The sequence below is a fragment of the Mizuhopecten yessoensis genome, unplaced genomic scaffold (assembly GCF_002113885.1).
Source record: "Mizuhopecten yessoensis strain PY_sf001 unplaced genomic scaffold, ASM211388v2 scaffold2049, whole genome shotgun sequence".
NCBI classification, from domain to species: domain Eukaryota; kingdom Metazoa; phylum Mollusca; class Bivalvia; order Pectinida; family Pectinidae; genus Mizuhopecten; species Mizuhopecten yessoensis.
This window is the reverse complement of record NW_018404352.1, coordinates 81404-105696: the sequence shown is the minus strand read 5'-3', so window position 1 is coordinate 105696 and position 24293 is coordinate 81404. Positions and strand designations below refer to the sequence as shown.

At 38.0% G+C, this 24293-nt stretch overlaps 1 protein-coding gene across 3 annotated transcripts in view; it reads left to right on the top strand.

Moving 5' to 3' along the window:
- Positions 1-24293, top strand: part of LOC110444537 (inverted formin-2-like) — a 58826-nt gene that overhangs the window by 19334 nt on the left and 15199 nt on the right. Inside the window, exon 1 of one of the 3 annotated variants that reach the window (XM_021488925.1) lies at positions 14491-15529. The exons of the other annotated variants lie outside the window; for them this stretch is intronic. Within the exon in view, the coding sequence (XP_021344600.1) occupies positions 15124-15529 (406 nt within the window). The 5' untranslated portion in view covers positions 14491-15123. Of the gene's footprint in view, positions 1-14490; positions 15530-24293 lie in introns of those variants that run through there. 3 annotated transcript variants of the gene reach the window in all.

The following is a 24293-nucleotide window of genomic DNA, read 5'->3' as shown; positions in this document are numbered from 1 at the left end:
AATGTCCGCCTGGTCCTTAACGACATAACAACACCTACTGTACCACGGTAATACCCGACTGTCGCCTACATAATATAAAGGTGCGGTTTTTAGTGCATTTTGCACACGGTCATTCGTCTCTATGGTATAATATTATTGATTAAACGTTTTGATCATCGGAGCATCATTATAGAAATGATGTTGTGCTGTGGTTAAGGTATAATGTAAGATTTTAATGTAGATAACATGTCTAATATTGTGATGTATGGTCTTATTGGCCACAGGGACCTGAACATTTATTACAGCTTTATTTGGCCCTGTGAAACACGTGGATCTGGGAATTTGTTACAGCTATATGTGGACCTAGACTAAGGTGTTCAGAGTAATTTTACATGTTTTAGGGGTTGTGTGACATTTTTATCGAAACTCGATCTAAACCCCTAAAACATGCAAAATTACTCTGAACACCTTAGTCTAGTGTAACAAATTCCCAGATCCACGTGTTTCATACACGATGCAATATATTAGCACATTTTAAGCATTAATTTAAAATAAAAGGAGGGGTGAATACTACACAAACTCATCGACTACTAAGGTGAAATAGAAGTGCCGTTGGCAGGTCCATACCACATGGACCTGATAATTTGTTACGGCTATATATTTGGACCTAAACTAAGGTGTTCAGATTAATTTTACACGTTTTTAAGATGAACTTTCGGTAAAAAAAAAAAGAGCAACCCCCAAATAAAGCGATAACAAATTATCAGGTCCCTGTGGTCCAAATGTAGAAACCAATCCAAAATATAATAAACATTTCTCGCGTAAGATCAATTCTGTTCTGATCTTTAACTTATCGCCAAAATATAAATTATATTCTTACATGTGCTCATAAATAATATCATTTAACGTACATCTGATACATAGAGCAGATCCTTGGAACTGGCGTGTATGTTTGTTTCCGTGCTAGTGACAATCTTTAGATGTGATCAATGGTATGTTCATAGTATCGTGGCACGTATATTGTTTCTATATTGGTCACTTGATGGAGAGTAATGTCAGCTTCGCAATAATAACGTCAGTAGACAAAAGTCGGACCCCTCAGGTGTCAACATTTACAAAGAAACCACAACTCTGACTCACAGGGACCTGCGACTTTGTTACAGCTGTATTGGACCTTGGCTTTTCAGTGTAATTTCTCACGTTTTACGGGTTTAGATCAACATTCGGTATATATGCCACCCCTAATTATTTTATTTGCAAAAGAGTTGATCTAAACCCATAAAACAAGTTCCCAGGTCCCTGTGTCTCGGAGTGGATTCGTTTAGGAGCGGTCCAGGGCATGGCCTTGGTAGGGACCAAATGGGTGCAACAAGCAGTGTTTTTGTTTTGTTGTTCGAAAAATTGGTGGATTCACCTACGTACAGGTATCTGTGTATAGGCAGCTATGCGTGGCATGTAACTACATACAATACATCGAGGTTACAGCTCTCGTGAAAATTCCATTACAAATGCCAGTCCGAATTGGCTCACCTTGTTACTATGGTAGTCGATCCATATGTCATGTAGTCTATCTTTGTTCCTTTAAATTCATACCGGAAGTCTGTGTCACTACAAATCCATCTTTTCTCTCCCTGTTACCTTTTTCAATACATAATTGATGTCATTATTACAGCAAATTTGTATAGACTGTGCTCTTTATAATTTCAACATACAATGTATTTCTATTTTAATCGATCATCGGTCAGTCAGGGTAACCGGTAATCGATCCAAGAATTTGAACCAATTTACACGAAAACAAAATCAGGGCATATATAATTCGACGATACTCTTAGAATAGAGTTTTGGTGAAACTCGAGCAAACAATTGATTATACATTTATCCATAATTCAATTATCACATTTTTGCTCTATATCAATGATACGGGTCGGTGTCGTTTGTCTTGATCAGTGTGTCCAGCCCCTGTGATTTCAATCGCTGACACCAATCTAGACAATGCCAAACCGATCTTTGAAATCGAAGGTGCCCGCTATTCATATTTATGTTCACACGTGTTTCGAGAGACGAACCATTAAATTTCGAAGATGTAGCGCTCATCTTGTTCGTTTCGTTAAACATGTGTCTGGCATTGGACTTGTCCGTATCACAGATCTATTGTATTGCTTTGTTTGTCTGGATCACAGGTCAGTGGTATTTTGTTGTTGACATCAAACACGTGATATGAATCATTCTTGGATAAACACGTTTTAACAAGACGTACTTGAAGACGGAATGTACCAAGACGTTGCCATACTCTACAAGCAGACATCCCAATAACATGTTTACGGCATTGCTGTAAATAAATTATTCTACAAGACACCTTACTATTCATGCTACATAGGAGGACGAAGCAATCCCGCGGAAATGTTTAAAACAAAAATAACGGAATTGATTGCCTCATTTCATTGACCGTTTAGGCCCAGGTGCTTGTTGCTCGTGCTGACAGGAAATTATCAGATATTTACCACCTACCCTGTCTGGAGAGCAAAGTCATTAAAGCTGAGCGTCGTCCAAAATATACAGAGAAAATAACCTCGCCAGCAAATAAACGGCTGGTAGAGGATTGACCTTTATATTTGTTTTGTTAAGTTGTAGATATGTTCACGTGATCTTATGTTTGTTACTAAATCGGCTTGCCGTACTAGATTAACATCATTTGCCGGACAACATATCCGGAATCAGTTACAAACTAGTATTCGTAACAAATATACGGGATGGAGTTACTATCGTTTGTAGTCACTCAAAATACGGAGATGATTTCCCAGGGTATATTTATCCTGTACACCGGTTGACCTAATACGGGTCAACCGTGTAAATGTATTTAGTTTATTTTGTACTGATAGTATGTTATATGTGGGGGTCCACTAGCTTGTTTTTTTTATTATACTTGGTGTACGTGATATATGCATTAATGAATAAATAGTTCATTTATCATTTCACTATTTCTATCAAAGTAATATCTCAATCGAGAACCGTCGGCACTTTCCGTATCTTGTTTACGGAAAGTGCCGACGGTACCCGATTGATATTGTCTCATATCGCCAAATTCTCTGATTATAGTTGTGCAAAGTGAGGCTTCTATCTGATAAATTGTATTTTTTGGTTGTTTCTTTAATACGAGAATGTGGCAGACATGAATAGGTTTAAATTTCAGGTCCTGAGGAGATGCATTTTATTTCTCAGTTTGAATAGGAGTGAAAATATCAGTTTTTAATATAACCTTAATATGTCTGACAGCTGATGAAGCTAGGTTTATTACTGATAGAACATGGTCATGTTATATGTAGGTTTGGTTTTAATATTCTGTACTGAAAATCGTTAAAAATTCATTTCGGAGAATGTCTGTACAAAAACAGAAGAAAGCAACGTAAACCATGGGAACATTTTCAAAGATCGATTTCAATTTAAAAGGAGCTAGCAATGCTTTTAAAACATTTAAGGGGTGCCGCTAATGTCTTTACCCCGTCAGAGACGGCGTTCAATTTATTTTCGTTGTCTATACTGTCAGTCGTTAAAAACAAACCACATTTTCGTACGAACTACCACGTGTTATTTCCCCAATGTTGTTAGAATGACGTCACGCGCATTTGAAATTCTATTCTTGAAATATAAAGTGTATTACATTGGACATGGGCTGATTAGCTAGAGGTTGCGGGTAACGACAATCTTGACAAATACCAGCGACAGACAGCCTGGTGTCGACGAGGTGTACTATGACGCTGAAATATGGTAAGGATCTACGTCATCCACGGAAAGTGGTTGATGAACCAGGAAGTTAAAACATCCCCTCGAAGACTCAAACTCTAATGTTTTCCTTGTTTGTTTTGATATTTGTAATCACTGCTAATGTGATTTGCTGTTTACATTACCCGAAACTAGACGGACCTGTTCTGCTAACTCTCTGCAAAATGTATGAGATACAATAATGCACCTGTTTTAACCCTCACTGAAACGTGCATAATAATGTGTGTGTGTTTTTTTAATTAAATGCGGTTGTCTATTGTCTTTTTGTTAAATGTTATCGCTTTTAATGGAAGTTTCTGTTTACATCACCTCCAAAGTGGATAGCCATGTTCTTCCAAATCTTGGAAAAATTAAATGAGACAAAATACCGTACATGTTTTAAAACCTCACTGCAACATTTTCAGTTAAAAAAAATAAAAAGCGGATCTACATTGCCTTGTATATATTTGTAATCACTGTTAATGGGTTTTTCTGTGTGCATCAATCCAGGACGGAAAGACCTGTGTTGCCAAACCTTTGCAAAACTAGTTGAGCTACCTGTTTTAAAAACTCTCTGCAACGTTTTCACTTTTAAAAAGATTGAACTGCAGATGTTAATTCGTTCGCCACTTAAAATGACATTTATATTTGTTATTAAAGAACACTTAGTGCTGCTGAATCTCCTGATCAGAATTCAGTGCTCTTATCGCCGAATATCGCCGGGCTCCCCCTTGATAAAAAATGCTTTACTTCCCCAAATGAAAGTTTTATTTAGCCAGTACAAATAACCTGTTTCTCATCATTCTTTTGCGTGTGGTTTGCAATGTCTGTGTCTCTCTTTGTGTTTTTTTTTAATAGTTTGGTTTAAAATACTTCAATTTCGATAGACATCAGAATCTAAATGTCCATATAAGATGTATATACACGCGCAAAGATGCATATTACATATCAGATACATTCGTATAACATTGAGAATACAAGTGTTTCACAATAACACAGTACCTATTGTAATTATATCTTATGTCTACATGACGGATAGATTACCTTACTTAAAGCAAAACATGTTTGTAATAAATTCGCTGTGAAAAGGATCCGCGTTTGAAAAAATTATAAATTATAGATATATCATGACATGCAGCCAGCTGGTGTAGTAATTTGATAATGAACAAAGCAATCGGGCAAAACTAAATAAAATGCAATTTCATAAACATATATTACAACGTACACACGTAAATAAAAATAAGGAAGTGAAATTATTATTATCATAACCTTCTGCTGGATGTAATGATGCACTTTATCGAAAGTTGAGTATCACCAAACAAAAATAAATCAAAATCAACATGCAAAGCATTCAAAATTTGGAGCAGAATGCGTCTTTCGTTGGTAAAAAGTAAGCACTCACAAAAAAAAAGTGAAAGGCAAACATCAAGATATATTGTACTTACCAATATCACAATCATTGCGAACGTCACACAATAAAGTAAGAAGAGAAATGCTTGCATGTTCATTTATTGTAAAGGTGCGTATGTTGGCGCTTCAGTAAAAACATGTTCGAATTTTACTGGTTACCTCCCTTGGTATGATATGTGTACGACGTGAACCTAGTCTATGGTAATGTTTCCAATATCCATATAATCTAATAATTGTTTTTCGCACTTGTCTGTGTTTTTTTTAATATTCACACCGAGGAAAGTCAAATGTATTCAAGAACAAAATGCAAATTCCATACGCAACTGTACAATTGACAAGGAATTGACAACATGTTATAAACGAGGCGTATTCTCAGTTTGGGGTTTCTCAGACTTCAGGGTCTCCCTTAAGTTTACATGCCAATTTGATGGTTAATAAAAACGAGAAAAATGGTTTGTACTCGTCTCGTGTATTTGTGAACGTGTTATCATTGCTGGAGTGACCCAATACAGGCTCAGATAAGATGACAGACTAAAAGTCTGATCAAGGCTTCACAAGGGCAGTGATTCTGCCAGACGCTTCACATTCATCTTTGTATGCCAAAGCCTGAATCTATGATTCAGATTTCGTTAATCTTCCCTTTTCGCTTGCTAGCGTTAACATGTTAGTTTCTTGGTAGTTTTAAACAAGCATGTGCGTATCTGGATTTATATTCGAAACTGCTTAAGGGAACAAAAATAGTCTACCTTTTTACGCTATCCAGATTAGCGAACAAGTAAACCATCACATCATTTCTTTTTAATTAACATCTAACTGCGGTTTGTTTTATATACTTATGTAAAATGAATAAATAGGAAAAGATTCATCGTGTGAAATTTAAAACATTTTTGTTTTACTAGTTTGTCTTTGAACTTTACTTTTTAATAATTTAAGTATTTCTTTTACTCAGATAAAAAAATGAGAGGGCAAATTAAGTGTTAAAAACTTATGCCTAGTTTCTTTGACATAAATCAATAAAATATATTTAAATGAAAACATTTCTTATTTATCTGATCGCTTAATGTAAAATATAACGATAACAAAATAGATGGATTTGATGGAAATAACAGTTTATTATCCCCAGAATATCTACACAGTTCTCGAACATTTGGGGACAATATAACTTCCCCTCCCACCCAACCAAAAAAAAGAGCACTTATCGAACGGTGCAAGTTTGATTATATCTGACATTATCGGAAACGTCTCTGGGTCCTTCTTTCCGGTTTGAGTGGTTTCCGATTTGTTGGTGTTTGACCCGGTTTCCTGTTCGAGTGGTTTCTGATTGTTTGGTGTTTGACCTGGTTTCCGGTTCGAGTGGTTTCCGATTTGTTGGTGTTTGACCCGGTTTCCGGTTCGAGTGGTTTCTGATTGGTTCGTGTTTGACCCGGTTTCCGGTTCGAGGGGTTTCCTATCGCTTGGTGTTTGACCTGGTTTCCGGTTCGAGTGGTTTCCGATTAGTTGGTGTTTGTCACGTGTTTGATCATCCTCGATAGTCCAGGTGTTACGCTCACTTTCGCTCTCTTCACCCCTGGAATATGTCATAGCAAAATTTATGGCACGAAGATAGCTGTTTGATTGGTTTCAGGTTAGAAAAGCTGACCAATCGCTAGGCTGATACCTATCATTTGAAGATGACTTCAAAGTCTGTCAATTTAACCGTTACGCGACCGAAAGATACTTTTGATGTGCATAAAAGGATTGAACTAGTCTTCTCGTCTCATCAACAATGTGGCACACACTGGGCCTTCGATTTTGCTATGACATATTTCAGGAGTGCAGAGAGCGAAAATGAGCGTAACCCCTGGACATCGAGGCTGGTGTTTAATAAGTGTGTCGATTTGCCTGACTGGCGAGCTGGACATCAGCATTATCTTGTCTGGAGAACTTCCTTTTCCGCCTACGATCACCAAACCTTTTATGCCTTTGTATATGTATTTTGGGAAGCTGGATTGCTGTGTACTGTAATAGAGTCTTTACCTTGTACACGTAATTATCTGTTTCCCTGTCACAGTCTCGTCTTGCAACAACCAAACATCGAAGTTCTATGTTTTTTCCTGATGCAACTCCAGGGGATATCTTCCGGTCGTCTACCTCGGTCATGGTCTCAGCAATGTTTGCTAATCTGGCCACTCAAGGGGATATCCGCCGTCTGTATACCTCAGTCATGGTCTACGCGATGTTTGTTGCTCTGACCGTCCAACCTTTTTTGCACGGCACTATTTAACTACAGACATGTATTGTTCACTAGGGAACTGTTACATGTAATACTATCGTTGTATGTGAATGACGTTTTTTTTAGTTGTTTTCAACTCTAGTCATTACACAATTATTTCACACGACGGAGCATTTCAACATGTAATATGAAGAAGAAACGGATGTTCTTGACACACATTATAAGTCGAATGGTTCTTTTTCTCGATGTGCAAGTCTTCTGTAATCGGCACAGTGTGTATCGAGAGCTGAATTGTCGCGTTTTGAGTTGTAGTAATATTAATAGGATGAGGGCAGCAAGGACAGAAATAATTTTGAGTTGATTAAACGCGACTATTTAATACGAAATGAGCGTTTATCATGGCTGCTTATTTCAGTTGAAAATAATTCCATGTGGTTAGTGCTTCCTTTAAATCAGATTGACTGTACAGTTTTCACAGTTAATGTTGACCTTCAATATAGTTTTCAAGGTTGTCACTTGAAGTTATCCTAACGGGAGCATGCATCAATATACGAATGAGGCGCCTAACGCGGGATTGATATTTTACACAAAACACGTGTTTTAACTAAATCACACACTTAGACTTTCAACGTTTTTCACGCTACGTCTGTCATGAACCTCACGTTTCACACACATGTCGCACATGGATCGAAAGATCTATTCTTTATGCACAAGATGAACATAAATTACATGCCTCAAAAAACCAATACAATCACTAAAAACATATTTTTTCAAACTTACTCTGTTTTACTTTATGTTTTTGATAGCCCCGCCTTTTAATGCCACGTGCCTAAAATCTCGACAGGCTACGTCATAACGTTGGGAAATTCTTTCGGTAACGCGAGATCTCGTCAAGTCATGTGACATTGCCCTAATTTCCATTAAAAGCATGGGTTGGTATAGAAAACGTTGGAAAATACTGTTTGTAATGAACTTTGAAACATTTTATTGATACCACCTAGTGCATAAAGAATAGATCTATCGATCCATGTGCGACATGTGTGTGAAAGTGACGATTTGTTTCTAAAATATCAGTTTGAAGAGCGACCCAGACGCGGGTCGCTTATTTCCTGCATATTATAGAGGGCCGGAGTTTTGACGATAATCGACGATAGACCGATATAAAAAAAAGTCGATAAAACGTCAGAATAATTCGGACTATGACATGGTCGACGTTACTAATGATGTAAGCATCTATTATTAACGTGGTAGACGTTACTTACTGATGATGAAAACATCCATCATTGACATGGTAGACGATACTGGCGACGAAAACATCTGTCATTGACGTGGAAGAAGATACTAACGATGTAATCTTCTGTCATTAACGTAATAGACGATACTGGCGATGTAAACATCTGTCATTAACGTGGTAGACGATACTGGCGACGAAAACATCTGTCAGTGATATGGTAGACGATACTGATGATGTTTGCATCTGTCAGTGATGTGGTAGACCATACTGGTGAGATTAACATCTGTCATTGATGTGGTAGACCATACTGGTGATGTGAACATCTGTCTTTGATGTGGTAGACCATACTGGAAATATAAACATCTGTCATTGATGTGGTAGACGATACTGGTGATGTAAACATCTGTCATTGACGTGGTATACGATACTGGAGATGTAAACATCTGTCATTGACGTGGCAGACGATACTATCTGTCATTGATGTGGTAGACCATACTGTAAATATAAACATCTGTCATTGATGTGGGAGATCATACTGGAAATATAAACATCTGTCATTGATGTGGGAGATCATACTGGAAATATAAACATCTGTCATTGATGTGGAAGACGAGTAGACCATACTGGAAATATAAACATCTGTCATTGATGTGGTAGATCATACTGGAAATATAAACATCTGTCATTAACGTGGTGGACGATACTGGTGATGTGAACATCTGTCATTGATGTGGTAGACGATACTGGAAATATAAACATCTGTCATTAACGTGGTAGACGATACCGGTGATGTTAACATCTGTCATTGACGTGGTAGACGATACTGGCGATAAAAACATCTGTCATTGACGTCATAGACGATATTGATGATGTTTGCATCTGTCATTGACGTGGTAGAAGATACTGGTGATGTAAACATCTTGCAATGACGTGGTAGACGATACTGCCGATGAAAAAATCTGTCATTGACGTGGTAGACGATACTGGTGATGTAAACATCTGTCATTGACGTGGTAGACGATACTGGTGTTGTAAACATCTGTCATTGACGTGGTAGACGATACTGGAGATGTAAACATCTGTCATTGATGTGGTATACGATACTGGAGATGTAAACATCTGTCATTAACGTGGTAGACGATACTGGTGGTGTGAACATCTGTCATTGATGTGGAAGACGATACTGGAAATATAAACATCTGTCAATAACGTGGTAGACGATACTGGTGATGTTAACATCTGTCATTGATGTGGTAGACGATACTGGAAATATAAACATCTGTCATTGACGTGGTAGACGATACTGGCGACGTTAACATCTGTCATTTATGTGGTAGACGATACTGGAAATATAAACATCTGTCATTGACGTGGTGGACGATACTGGTGATGCGAACATCTGTCATTGACGTAGTAGACGATACTGGAGATGTAAACATCTGTCATTGATGTGGTATACGATACTGGGGATGTTAACATCTGTCATTGACGTGGTAGACGATACTGGTGGTGTTAACATCTGTCATTGATGTGGTATACGATACTGGAGATGTAAACATCTGTCATTAACGTGGTAGACGATACTGGTGGTGTTAACATCTGTCATTGACGTGGTAGACGATACTGGCGATGTTAACATCTGTCATTTATGTGGTAGACGATACTGGAAATATAAACATCTGTCATTGACGTGGTGGACGATACTGGTGATGTGAACATCTGTCATTGACGTGGTAGACGATACTGGAAATACAAACATCTGTCACTGACGTGGTAGACGATACTGGTGATGTAAACATCTGTCATTGATGTGGAAGACGATACTGGAAAGATAAACATCTGTCATTAACGTGATAGACGATCCTGGATATGTACACATCTGTCATTGATGTGGTAGACGATACTGGAGATGTAAACATCTGTCATTGACGTGGTATACGATACTGGAGATGTTAACATCTGTCATTGACGTGGTAGACGATACTGGTGGTGTTAACATCTGTCATTGATGTGGTATACGATACTGGTGGTGTTAACATCTGTCATTGACGTGGTATACGATACTGGAAATATAAACATCTGTCATTGACGTGGTGGACGATACTGGTGATGTAAACATCTGTCATTGACGTAGTATACGATACTGGAGATGTTAACATCTGTCATTGATGTGGTAGACGATACTGGAAATATAAACATCTGTCATTGATTTGGTGGACGATACTGGTGATGTGAACATCTGTCATTGACGTAGTAGACGATACTGGTGATGTAAACATCTGTCATTGACGTGGTAGACGATACTGGAGATGTAAACATCTGTCATTGATGTGGTATACGATACTGGTGGTGTTAACATCTGTCATTGACGTGGTATACGATACTGGAAATATAAACATCTGTCATTGATTTGGTGGACGATACTGGTGATGTAAACATCTGTCATTGATGTGGAAGACGATACTGGAAATATAAACATCTGTCATTAACGTGGTAGACGATCCTGGATATGTACACATCTGTCATTGACGTGGCAGACGATACTGGAGATGTAAACATCTGTCATTGACGTGGTATACGATACTGGAGATGTAAACATCTGTCATTGACGTGGCAGACGATACTGGAGATGTAAACATCTGTCATTGACGTGGTAGACGATACTGGCGATGTAAACACCTGTCATTGACATGGTAGACGATACTGCTGGTGTTAACATCTGTCATTGACGTGGTAGACGATACTGGAGATGTAAACATCTGTCATTGATGTGGTATACGATACTGGGGATGTTAACATCTGTCATTGATGTGGTAGACGATACTGGCGATGTAAACATCTGTCATTGACATGGTAGACGATACTGGTGGTGTTAACATCTGTCATTGACGTGGTAGACGATACTGGCGATGAAAACATCTGTCATTGATGTGGTAGATGATACTGGTGATGTAAACATCTGTCATTGACATGGTAGACGATACTGGTGGTGTTAACATCTGTCATTGACGTGGTAGACGATACTGGAGATGTTAACATCTGTCATTGACATGGTAGACGATACTGGAGATGTTAAGATCTGTCATTGACATGGTAGACGATACTGGTGGTGTTAACATCTGTCACTGACGTGGTAGACGATACTGGCGATGAAAACATTTGTCATTGATGTGGTGTACGATACTGGAGATGTTAACATCTGTCATTGACGTGGTAAACGATACTGGCGATGTTAACATCTGTCATTGACGTGGTAGACGATACTGGTGGTGTTAACATCTGTCATTGACGTGGTAGACGATACTGATGATGTAAACATCTGTCATTGACGTCATAGACGATACTGATGATGTTTGCATCTGTCATTGACGTGGTAAAAGATACTGGTGATGTTTGCATCTGTCATTGACGTGGTAAAAGATACTGGTGATGTAAACATCTTGCATGGACGTATTAGCGATATTGGCGATGTAAACGTCTATCATGGACGTGGTAGACGATATTGGCGATGTAAACGTCTATCATGGACGTGGTAGACGATACTGGTGACCTTGTTTTCACGATGCATTCACAATATTTACTTTGATATATTTAAGGTGTTTAGAAAGTACTTCCTTCATCATCGTCATAAAGATTGTATATATTTCCAAATCCTGCCCCTATTACTCACACTATCTCATGTATCAATGTACACTTGAGTTATTACTTTCGTCGGCACATACTTATACAATCATCACACTGATGCTTAAGGCAATATCTGGCCACATGGTGTTCTGAATAAGTATACAATTAACATAGATTTAAACTACGTTTTTTTTATCTAGTTTGACGATCTAAATCATTTTAAACTACTTGCAGCATCATGCCTCTCTAGCCAAATATAGACACAACATTGATGGCCGTATGTTACCAATACAACGCCATTACAGACACAACATTGATGGCCGTATGTTACCAATACAACGCCATTACAGACACAACATTGATGGCCGTATGTTACCAATACAACGCCATTACAGACACAACATTGATGGCCGTATGTTACCAACACAACGCCATTACAGACACAACATTGATGGCCGTATGTTACCAATACAACGCCATTACAGACACAACATTGATGGCCGTATGTTACCAACACAACGCCATTACAGACACAACATTGATGGCCGTATGTTACCAATACAACGCCATTACAGACACAACATTGATGGCCGTATGTTACCAACACAACGCCATTTCAGACATAACATTGATGGCCGTATGTTACCAATACAACGCCATTACAGGCACAACATTGATGGCCGTATGTTACCAATACAACGCCATAACAGGCACAACGTTGATGGCCGTATGTTACCAATACAACGCCATTACAGGCACAACATTGATGGCCGTATGTTACCAATACAACGCCGTTACAGGCACAACATTGATGGCCGTATGTTATCAATACAACGCCATTACAGACACATCATTGATGGCCGTATGTTACCAATACAACGCCATTACAGGCACAACATTGATGGCCGTATGTTATCAATACAACGCCATTACAGACACATCATTGATGGCCGTATGTTACCAATACAACGTTATTACAGGCACAACGTTGATGGCCGTATATTACAAATACAACGCCATTACAGGCACAACATTGATGACCGTATGTTACCAATACAACGCCATTACAGACACAACATTGATGGCCGTATGTTACCAATACAACGCCGTTACAGGCACAACGTTGTTGACTGTTCGTTTTATAAGTACGTCTGATTAAAAACACAATTTTCAATTGCCATTAAGAATAAAAACAACGTCATTATTAATTGTCAGTTTTAAACCTGCTCTATAGGAATACAACGTCGTCAAAACCAAAAACAAAATGGCGGATCATTGTTAATACAACGTCATTATAACCACAACAATGATGGCCAATTATTGCCTAAACGTCTTTACAACGCCATCGTTAATAGCCAGTCATTGACAAAACGTCATTATAATCCCTTCAATAAATGCGAATCATTGCTAATGTCTTTACAACACCATTATTAATGGCCAATCCTTGCCAATATGTCATTATAATCCCATCATTAATGGCCACCATCGCCAATATGGCATTATAACCCCATCATTAATGCCAAATCATTACCAATATGTTATTATAACTCCATCGTAAATAACCAGTCATTGCCAATATGTTATTATATCCCAATCGTTAATGGCCAATCATTGCCAATATGGCATTATAATACCATCATTAATTTGCCAATTATTGCCAAATTTCCATTATAACCCAATCACTGATGGCTACTCATTGCCAATGTCACTATAACCCCACCATTAATGGTTTCCATTACTAATATTTCATTATAACCCAATCATTAATTGCCAATCATTGCCAATATGGCATTATAACCCCATCATTAATGGCCAATCATTACCAATATGGCATTATTACCCCATAAGTAATGGTCAATCATTGCCAATATATCATTATAACCCCATCGCTGATGGCCACTTATTGCCAATACATCAATTGTTTGAACTACAAATACAATTACCTCTCAATAACAATACAGTGGTAGTTATTACAATTTCAAACATAAATGCTCTTTTATAACTAATACAGCGTCAAACATCATGTCACTTTATGATATTTTACTTATACTGGTGATTTCCATCTATAAATCGCTCAGTACGGAAGACCACATATAACTAAAATGTTAGATATCAGATTTCCTTCCTTTTCTTACGTGAAACCTGATACGTGGACACAGTATCTTGACTCGTTTAATTGGTAGTCCTTTATACCCAATCTCGCGAGTTTCATATTACAATGTATATATTCAAGTGCTCTCTGATGCTCGCAGATGATGTTTGATAATAACTATTACCGGCATGGCGTGCACAGGAAAATACTGTTTTTCTCTGAAGATGTTCTCTTCCAAACAGTTGCTACTTCGTCCCTGCTCCCCGCCTGTGGCATGCACTCGCCGTATAGCAGCGCCAGAGTCAGAGCGGGAAATTCTACGACTGTTTAATAATGCAAACATCTCTATGGTTTAAGGCGCTACAGAATAGACAAAATACCACATATGTACTTGTAAAACCGGATATGCCGATATCTTCATCAACATTCAGATATAAAACGTCCTGGAAAGGGTTTTCCAGAGTTGAAGAGTGACCTAGTTTGACAGGAGCAAGCTTTGTAACAACAGCAGGATTGTTTTCGTCAGGGAATATGTTCTATCGTCAATGTCATACTGCCTATGTGAGTCTGTAGAGATGACACGTTATCCCAGTAGCGGAGTTGTTAAACTGGCGCCAACCCAACTTGATATTGATAGAATTTCTGCAATGCGACATTTGTTCTCCAAATTTTCGGCATGACATTCTAGTGGAAATAAGCAGTCCGTCGAATGTTGAAATACATGTGATGATTTCTACCGATTCGTATATTCTGGAAACTAATCTTAAAATATTTCTTAAAGAAACCGATTATTGACTGGGAAATCACTTGAAGATGTCTCTTTCCGATATAGAAATCGAAATCGATGAACCGGAAGTAAGTCCTCGGAAGTTCTTCCGTCAGAGGTCAAGGTCGGACGTTTCTTTAGCAACAGCTGTCCAGACTATTCAAATGACAAAGACACCATGTGTTTATTTATTGAAAAATCCATCAGTAATACACTTTTGCGAGTTGAGAAAAGTTTTAAAAAACACTAAAACTAATTGTATGGAGGAATTCTTGCATCATGCTGGTTTGGAGTTGCTTTTTGAATGTTTAAGTAATCTGGGGCGTTACCCTGGGCGATTTGCTAATATGGTGCTGATGCTGGAATGTGTTATGTGCATTCGAACAGTGATGAACTCGTCTCTAGGACTTGGATGTCTTATAGGCCGGCGATGTCACCACGGGTTCGCTAAAGGTACCGCATTCTAAACTTCCTAATAGTTACATTGCGCCAATAAGGTTTATTTTACTGATCTTTTGTTATATCTTTTGGTGCTGCTTTTTTAGAAAATCAAGATATCAGCTTCTTTATTTGTTGTTCAATATCAGTAGAAATCAAGCATTTGAATAGTGTTATGGCTAGTATATGAAGTGCAACGTTTTTAATAATCATGGCGGTGTTTTGTGCCATACACAATTTGTCAATAGCTATTCAGTGGTAATTTATTTCATGTAATATGTATACAATTCCAATTCGTCGAGTGTCCATTTACAGCACTGCTGAAACTTTAAGGATAAGAATATGGTATTATACAGAATCGTTTTCTGCATCCGCAAATTCCTGTTTAGGAACGTTTTACAGAGAAATGTGTTTACAAAAGTACCATATATACTTAAGATCTGATTTAAGTACAGTTGTTAAGTCTCTGACTTTTGTTAATGATGTACTTGGTGATCTGCCATCGTGTAACTAGTCAAGGGAGCAATGCTGATGATATTTACATTGTCCTTTGACATATATAGTTTGGTGTTTCAAATAACGACTCGTACATTAGAACGAGTGACAACGATACCAATGATAATCTATTATCTACAGACGGGCTATCAATGAAGGCTATATTTAAACAATACCGTTATACAATTTTCAAAAATAACTATAGCTATATATTTAAATCTGAGAGGGGAGGGCTAGCAAAAAAGGGTATATCAATTGTGAAGAGTAATTACGAAAATAATCTATAATTTTATCTACTGTCCGAATAAATTAAGGAAGAATATTCATTTCCCACTATAAAATGATGCGATATTATAAATTATGAATACCAATATTTTTAGAGTACATTCATAAAACCAAACAAGACAACAGTTTCAGGAAATTGTTTTCCCCACAGGTTCTAGCCTCGTCTGTCAATACACCTATAATATAATCCAGCTTGCTAACTCTGTCCCCAGAGTAAAATGACCCCGTTCCAGAAAACATGCGATTTTGTCATTACCGTTCAAAATATGACGCCGGGAGCAGTTGAGATCGACAGGAAAGTATTTTTCTTTAATTTGGTGGTTGATATGCCATATATCATACAGTATAATTTTCGGTAGACTTCATGAAACATCGAAAAATGGTAGAATTTCAGTTGGTCGGACACTGTGCTGTCCTCGGGTTGACGCGCTAAATCTCTAGTGGGTAGCGCCTAACACACGCCACGTACGTGTACGTTATTCAATGTGAGTACAGTGTTTCTACGATAGGAAACAAACTTACTTGTATTAAAGTTCATACCATTACATTAGCATGTCGGACGCCCGAGTCCAGTTTTCAAGCTGGTCAGGCTGACGATCGAAAATCTAAACAGAGCCTGTCATTTTCTCTTACTTTTGTGACCTCGGCGCTGACTGGTCCGTTAGATTTAGAAGCCAATCAGCGCCGAGGTCACAAAAGTTAGAGAAAATGGCAGGCTCTGTTCAGATTTTCGATCGTCAGCCTCGTCAGCTTGAAAGAACCACTGTACTGACATTGAAAAGCGTACATGCCGTGTGTTAAGCGCTACCCACTAGAGATTTAGCGTGTCATCCCGAGGTCTACCGAAAATTGGACGGCATGATATATAGCAAAATCATACATCAAATTAAAGACAATTATTTTTCTGTAGATCTAAACTGCTCCCGGCGTCATATTATAAACGGCTTTGACAAAAGCGCATGTTTTTACTCTGGCGACAGAGTTAGCAAATTTGATTATATTATAGGTGTATTGACAGACGAGGCTAGTATTTCCCGTAAAGACCATATGGACCTCATCCTGTTTTAAAACACCATTGCCTGAAATATACAGCATACTGAGTTAAGAATCCTGGTGAAGGAATACCTTCGTAAATGTCAATAACCTCTGAAATCCTTTGTCTGATTCTGGCAAGCGAGTCGAGCGCATACATGCTCGCGCGTTTCCAGGAATCAGATCTATTTATCTATTTTCCCGATGGCAAGGCCATATTATTTATTTTAAAATTCTGTCATGCACTCCTATAGAGTTAGTGGTCGTCCCTAACGTTGTCATGTATTTAGTACATCAGTTCGCGCCTGTTAAAATGGCATATGTATATAACATAATAACTGTTTGTTTGGGGTTTTGTGTCTTGGCAGCAAAAGACCATTTTGAGTAATGAAATATTTCCCTCAATTTGGATTTGAGACAGAAAAAAAATCAACACAAAGGGTAAGATTATAAAACGGTATTTCATTGGCTTGCGCACTTGGTAGGTATGTAACGAACTATCGTACGACGATATATCGCTATATTTTGAATACGGTACGATACACAACGTTTTAGGAGGTTACGAAACACCTACGATATTTTCGGGATTGTGTCGTTTATCTAAGTCTACTCGTATCGGTTCCAACATGGCGAGTGCCAGCTCCAGTTCGGCATGCACGTTGAAAGACGTGAATTGTGTGAAACTTTAAAATCATGCCCGTTTTTTACTAAATCTATTTCCAGTTGTAATATCGCCATTAAAATTAACAACATATCTTTATTGTTTTCTTCAACTGTGACTATTTGTATCGTGACTACAGTATTGTGATACGTATCGTATCGTCATGTTGATGTATCGATGCAGCCCTAGTTTTGGAATGAGGCTTGTATCTGATAGCGGTCTTTGTGTGAAAATTGCCGACCATCAAGTTGCTCAAAACGGATGTTTACACATTTGTTTCGTGCACAGTAAAGTAAAACCTTATTTGAATGAGACAATAATTACTTTCTCCCAAACCCTTTCCAAGGTGAACGCTCACTTGAGGCCTATTCGTTTATGCGGATAAACCGGTATGTCAATTTTTCAAATGTAATATTTACACGTAAGTGGTAAAACCCGAAGGATCAGCACATGTTAATGCAGGCCATGTTTTTTTTGCCAAAGCCTGATAGACAGCAACATCAAACCATGAGGTCTGTCCCTATTTCATAAACTAACATCTCTGGTCGAACCAGTCCGACAGTTTGAAACGCAATGAAGGAAAGTGGCCTGGGATTGCTGTAAGGCGATCCAATTACGCAATGCTGTGGTTGTCTAAAGTATAGAGAGAGCAGACTATTGGTGTGCTCCGTGCAGGAGTGACGCAACGTAAAAGTTAGCAGACATTTTGGGTGTAGCCTTAGAACAGTGAATCGTTCACTGCAGTGTTGCAACGAATGGGTACCTTGGTAGTCGTGATCCCTAATACCCCGTTCACACAGCTCTGCGACCTTACAAAGACCATGACGATCACCCCGATCATCCCCGATCTGAAAAAGAAATTATCAAATCGGGGCATTATCGCCGTCAATATCCCGCAATTTGGGAAACAAAAGACTACATCACGACTGTACTGCGATGCTTCTACGTCAAAAGCGCTGCTGACTCACTGCCGCTACGATTACACCTAGACTAATGCCGACCAAGCGGTCGTTTCTACTACGTTGCCGCTACGACGTACAATGTACATGACCATACTACGTTGTAGCACAGACCTAGAAGTCTGTAGGACGATGTCGCTAAGCTGGTGATGACCATAATACGCTTCTAGTGCGATTTGTGGTGATGTCTATATACATCGGGGGTGTTCAAGCATTTTTCAAGTTCTTCTCCAACTTCGAAGATGAACGATGAAGCGTAAAAAATTAAAACGTAATTAAAACGGTTCGAATTAGTTGCCGACGGTGCTGCGTTTTTATTACGACCACAGATATCTCACCACGATGCTATCGCGCTGCTTGTACGATAATGGCATTCCTACTACGTTCTTTATAAGACTTTGCCCCTTTTTGTGTTGGCCACGACCCGGTTACGCTTATTTTTTGCACTTTCAAAATAAGCGTGGGGAGAGCGTGCAGCTTCTTCGATTTAAACATATTTTATTGCAAATAACAGATGCTGCAAACGAATTGGACAACTTATTGACGTCCTCTTCGACAAAAACTAATTGATTACAATACATATCACGCAATGAGCTACTTAAAAATACATATGACAAGAAAGAATTGTAGGTAAGAGAGGGGACAAAGAATAGATCGAAATATCTTTCGAAAAGTATTGGACACAGCTAACTTAAGTTTTATTGCATACTATAATTGTTTGACCCACAATTGGCCACTTTTCCATCGTAGTAGAAGTGGCGTCTATGTGTGAACGGGGTATTACGCTCACAGTCTACAACTGTGTGAAATCAAATGTGACCTTCAAACCACTCACTCTTCCAAAAATTTCGGTTCGATCCCCAGCGGTGGCGGAAAAGAGAGTGAAATCTGATAGGGTTAGTTGTTATCCCTCCGATCCGATGGCACGGTGTTTTCCCTCTTGAGTTTTCCTTCACCACGAAAACATCATTTGTTCCCTCAGCAGCGTCGTAATAAAAGCTCTACAGAGCCTATGTTTTTTGTTGACAATGTACAAGACGTTAAATAAAGATTATTTATTTATATAATGAAGACCGCCAAATACGACTACTGCACCCGTATACTATATATTGTATTAAAGAATACTGCTTTCTCTTTTAAATTAAATTTTGGGTGATAATTTGTCGGACATACAATAAATCATTAATGTACTGACGAGTCCGTCCACGTACGTCACAGACACGTGATGTTCACAGGTGACACCATTCAATTTCTGTTGAAAGTATTTCCGGCAACTTTTGTTTCATAAACATTGTACGTATCGTCATACGCCATCTGAGGTAGTTTCCGTTTCTTATATTTCACAACAGTAGTTCATGCTCGGGTGTTATGACAGTGTAAACTACCCATCTTCCGTAGTAGTTAAACTTCATGTTTGGGTGTTGACGATGAACACGCTTTCTGAAGTAGTTTTATGTTCCAATAATCTACAAAAGTAGTTAATTTTCATGTGCTATATTAAAGTGAACACGCCAAGCTGTTTGAGGTAGTTTAATGTTCCAATATTTTACATCAGTTGTTCATGTACACGTGTTATATCAGAGTGAACACGCCATCAGGGGTTGTAGTTCATGTTTGGGTGTTCAAGATGAACACGCTATTTAAGGTAGTAATTTCCAATATTTCACAACATTGGTTTATGTTCAGGTGTTATAACTGTCACAATGAGCATGCTATATGCAGTAGCTTTACGTCAGTAGTTGTACAACTGTAGGTCATAACAGATTGAATGCATCACTATTTTCTCTCTACATGTACACGATGTTGACCTTAACCGCCGCCAATCGATCGAGATTGAACGATACACGTCAGTCCTACCAAGTCCGTGTTTCGTGTCAATTATTACATCGCCTTGTGTTAAACTGTTTCTGTTACATGGAATCAAGTTAAAACCTATTTCCGGGGGTACATTCATAATTGTTACATGTCGTATGCTCGTTGATGTTTAAAAGATACATGACTAAGACATAAATCTGTATAGCAACGACGTTGTCTTGGATACTTCTTCAAATGGATTAAAATCTATAGTAATGCTTTTGGAGATTTGTTTTTTTTTTGCCACATAAACACTTCATTCATTTCGACACACACGGTAATCCTGCTTTCATCAGTCATGATTTGTTTTGGTACTATGCATGCAGCTTGCTAGATTAAAATGTAAATCATTAGCAAGTTTAGTCAAATAACTGACATTGAGCAACAAAGTGTCGAAAACTTATGTACAACTTCTTCTTCAGAACCACAAAGTCTTGTATCGTGGTATTTGCTATTTTTCATATAGCGTAATGCCGGTAAGGTCTCTTATTTTGTGAAAATAGATCACATTAAAATTGATTCAATGTTCGATTGATCAGATGTGAAAAAATCTTAGAAAAAAATAAATTACCTATTCAATGTCTCTTGGGCGATACAAGCCCCGTGGCACTCTTGTTATTCTTATTTCGAATCTCTGTATCAAGATCTATCAACGTTCAGTCTGTATTGCCAATATAAACCGCGTAAGTCTTGTTATCATGTGTCGGATTACAGTACTAATATAAATATTATATACGTTAAAACAAGATGCCAAATACGTAATTTATACGGTGGGTTTTGCAATAAAAACGTCTCACGAACACGGAAGTATTCCCGCAAGTTCCGATGTAAACATGATACAGGCAGAGAAAATCCAATTAACAGGGATGGCCACGGTTTGATAATGGATTGAATACGGCACTAGTTATGAAACCCATTACTGAAAACCATGACAATTGAAAATCGGAGACATATTGCTCTGCTCGTGTTTCTAGAATGATCAATAAATGACAGATTTATATAATATATCATTTATCATTTTTTATTCAATCGAGTATTATATCTCTTCCTTAGCAATGTAGCATGGAAGTTATCATGAACCTTTATTTCTTTTTAAATGACACAGAATTATAATCAAGGGAAATGTACAAATGTAATGAGATGGGTACATCCTTTGTCAGTACGTTCGTCCTCAGTTTGGTTAACATTTGTATTTTTGGTTATACTGTTTCTAAGACAACAGTTTTTGTTGTTGTTGGTTTTTGTTGTTGTTGTTTTTTTTGGTTTTTTTTCGACATTCAGCAATAATGAGCCGGATACACAATATGGGGGGTCGCGATGGCCAAATGGTAAAGGCATCGTAAGATTCTGCTACCATGAGCCCTCAACCACCGGGTCGCGGGTTCGAGGCCTACGTGGGGCAGTCGCCAGGTACCGGCTATAGGTCGGTGGTTTTTCTCCAGGTACTCCTGTTTTCCTCCACCACCAAAACCTGGCACGTCCTTAAATGACCATAGCTGTAAACAGGACGTAAAACATAAACCAACAAACACTATTTCTTTATATTGTTATTTTATTTTATTTTTATTTCAAAGAATATGCCCACTTACGGTCCATATTGGGAACAGACAAGGGTACTGTCTCTAAAAACCAGTCGTTTTTATCATCAGTTAATAATCCCGATACACGTTTGAAACAGTTGATTTATTACCAAGTTTTGTTTGCTCCGGTTTTATATATAAGAAGATCGAATGACGAATAAATATTTTGAACAAAGCAAAACAATTGCACGCCTTCCATTTAAATCGTCTAGAGTGATCAGTTTGTACAACCGAAAGAGACAGAGATATTGTCCATATTACGATAGGTTTAAAGTTATTTTTCAAGAAGATATAAAGGATATTAAGATCGGATCAGTTTTTCGTTTTGAACGACGTGTGTGGGAGTGAAGATAAACAGGACTTTTATATCAAACTTTGATATTACGGTCTGAATATATCTCTTGTTATAAGATCTGCAAAACGACGGAAGCCTCGTGACACGCACATTACTTACAATGTGAATGGCGAATTTAACTTCTCCAGAAATAGACAATACTCCTGACAGTGATAGAGGTAGCGATGTGTTCCTGGTGATGTATTCCTCTGTTATTGATTTGTGTCCCCGCGACTTTCCACATACTTCATCTTAATCATCATGCTCCAGCGACAGGAAATGAGTTCTTCGGATGTCCTCTGCTGGTACCGTAAAGAGTAATAGCCATCTAGAATTTCACAAAAAAAATAGATATCGGGGAAGTCGTTAGGCGATTTTAAATACGGTAACAAGGGTTCAGATGTTGATTAAATTGGCAGGAAATACCGCTTTATGACAATAATGAAATTTTCGTCAGCGAGTTACGTCAATTTGATGGGGAACATAATGAGTATTTACATTAATATTTTAGCACAAAGTTGACGAGTAGTTGGAACAATTTCGTTTTTAATGTCTTTGAAGTGAACGTTGTGGCGGCACAGGGCCGTCGTTTAAGTTCTTCTTTACACTATACAACCATGTGTGTAAAAATCCCTAAACTAGCGTTAAATTTTAATACCATCAAATTTAAGATAACCAGGCCAATTTCTCGAAATATCCTCCCCTACACTCGCGCTATGGATATAAGTACATCTATGTCTGAAGATCACAAATTGTATAACAACACAGTTATGATACAGTTATAAAAGAGAAAAGCAGTTTCAGTTACTTGAGAACAAACGTCTCTAAGTGACGTTATCTGTTAATATGACGCTTAACCAGGTGAAATAAGTGACGTTAGCTGTAAATATGACGCTTAACCAGGTTAAACAAGTGACGTTACATGTTTTTATGACACTTAACCAGGTAAAACAAGTGACGTTAGCTGTTAATATGACGCTTAACCAGGTAAAACAAGTGACGTTAGCTGTTAATATGACGCTTAAACAGGTAAAACAAGTGACGTTACCTGTTATTATGACGCTTAACCAGGTAAGACAAGTGACGTTTGCTGTTAATATGATGTTTTACCATTTGAAACAATCGACGTTAGCTGTTAATATGACGCTTAACCAGGTAAAACAAGTTACGTTAGCTGTTAATATGACGCTTAACCAGGTAAAACAAGTGACGTTAGCTGTTAATATGACGCTTAACCAGGTAAAACAAGTGACGTTAGCTGTTAATATGACGCTTAACCAGGTAAAACAAGTGTATTAGCTGTTAACACTATACAACCATGTGTGTAAAAAGCCCTAAACTAGCGTTAAATGTTAATACCATCAAATGGATTTAACATTCTCTCGCTGGTGAATTAAGATAACCAGGCCAATTTCTCGAAATATCCTCCCCTACACTCGCGCTATGGACATAAGTACATCTATGTCCGAAGATCACAAATTGTATAACACCACAGTTACAGTGTATGATACAGTTATAAAAGAGAAAAGCAGTTTCAGTTACTTGAGAACAAACGTCTCTATGTGACGATATCTGTTAA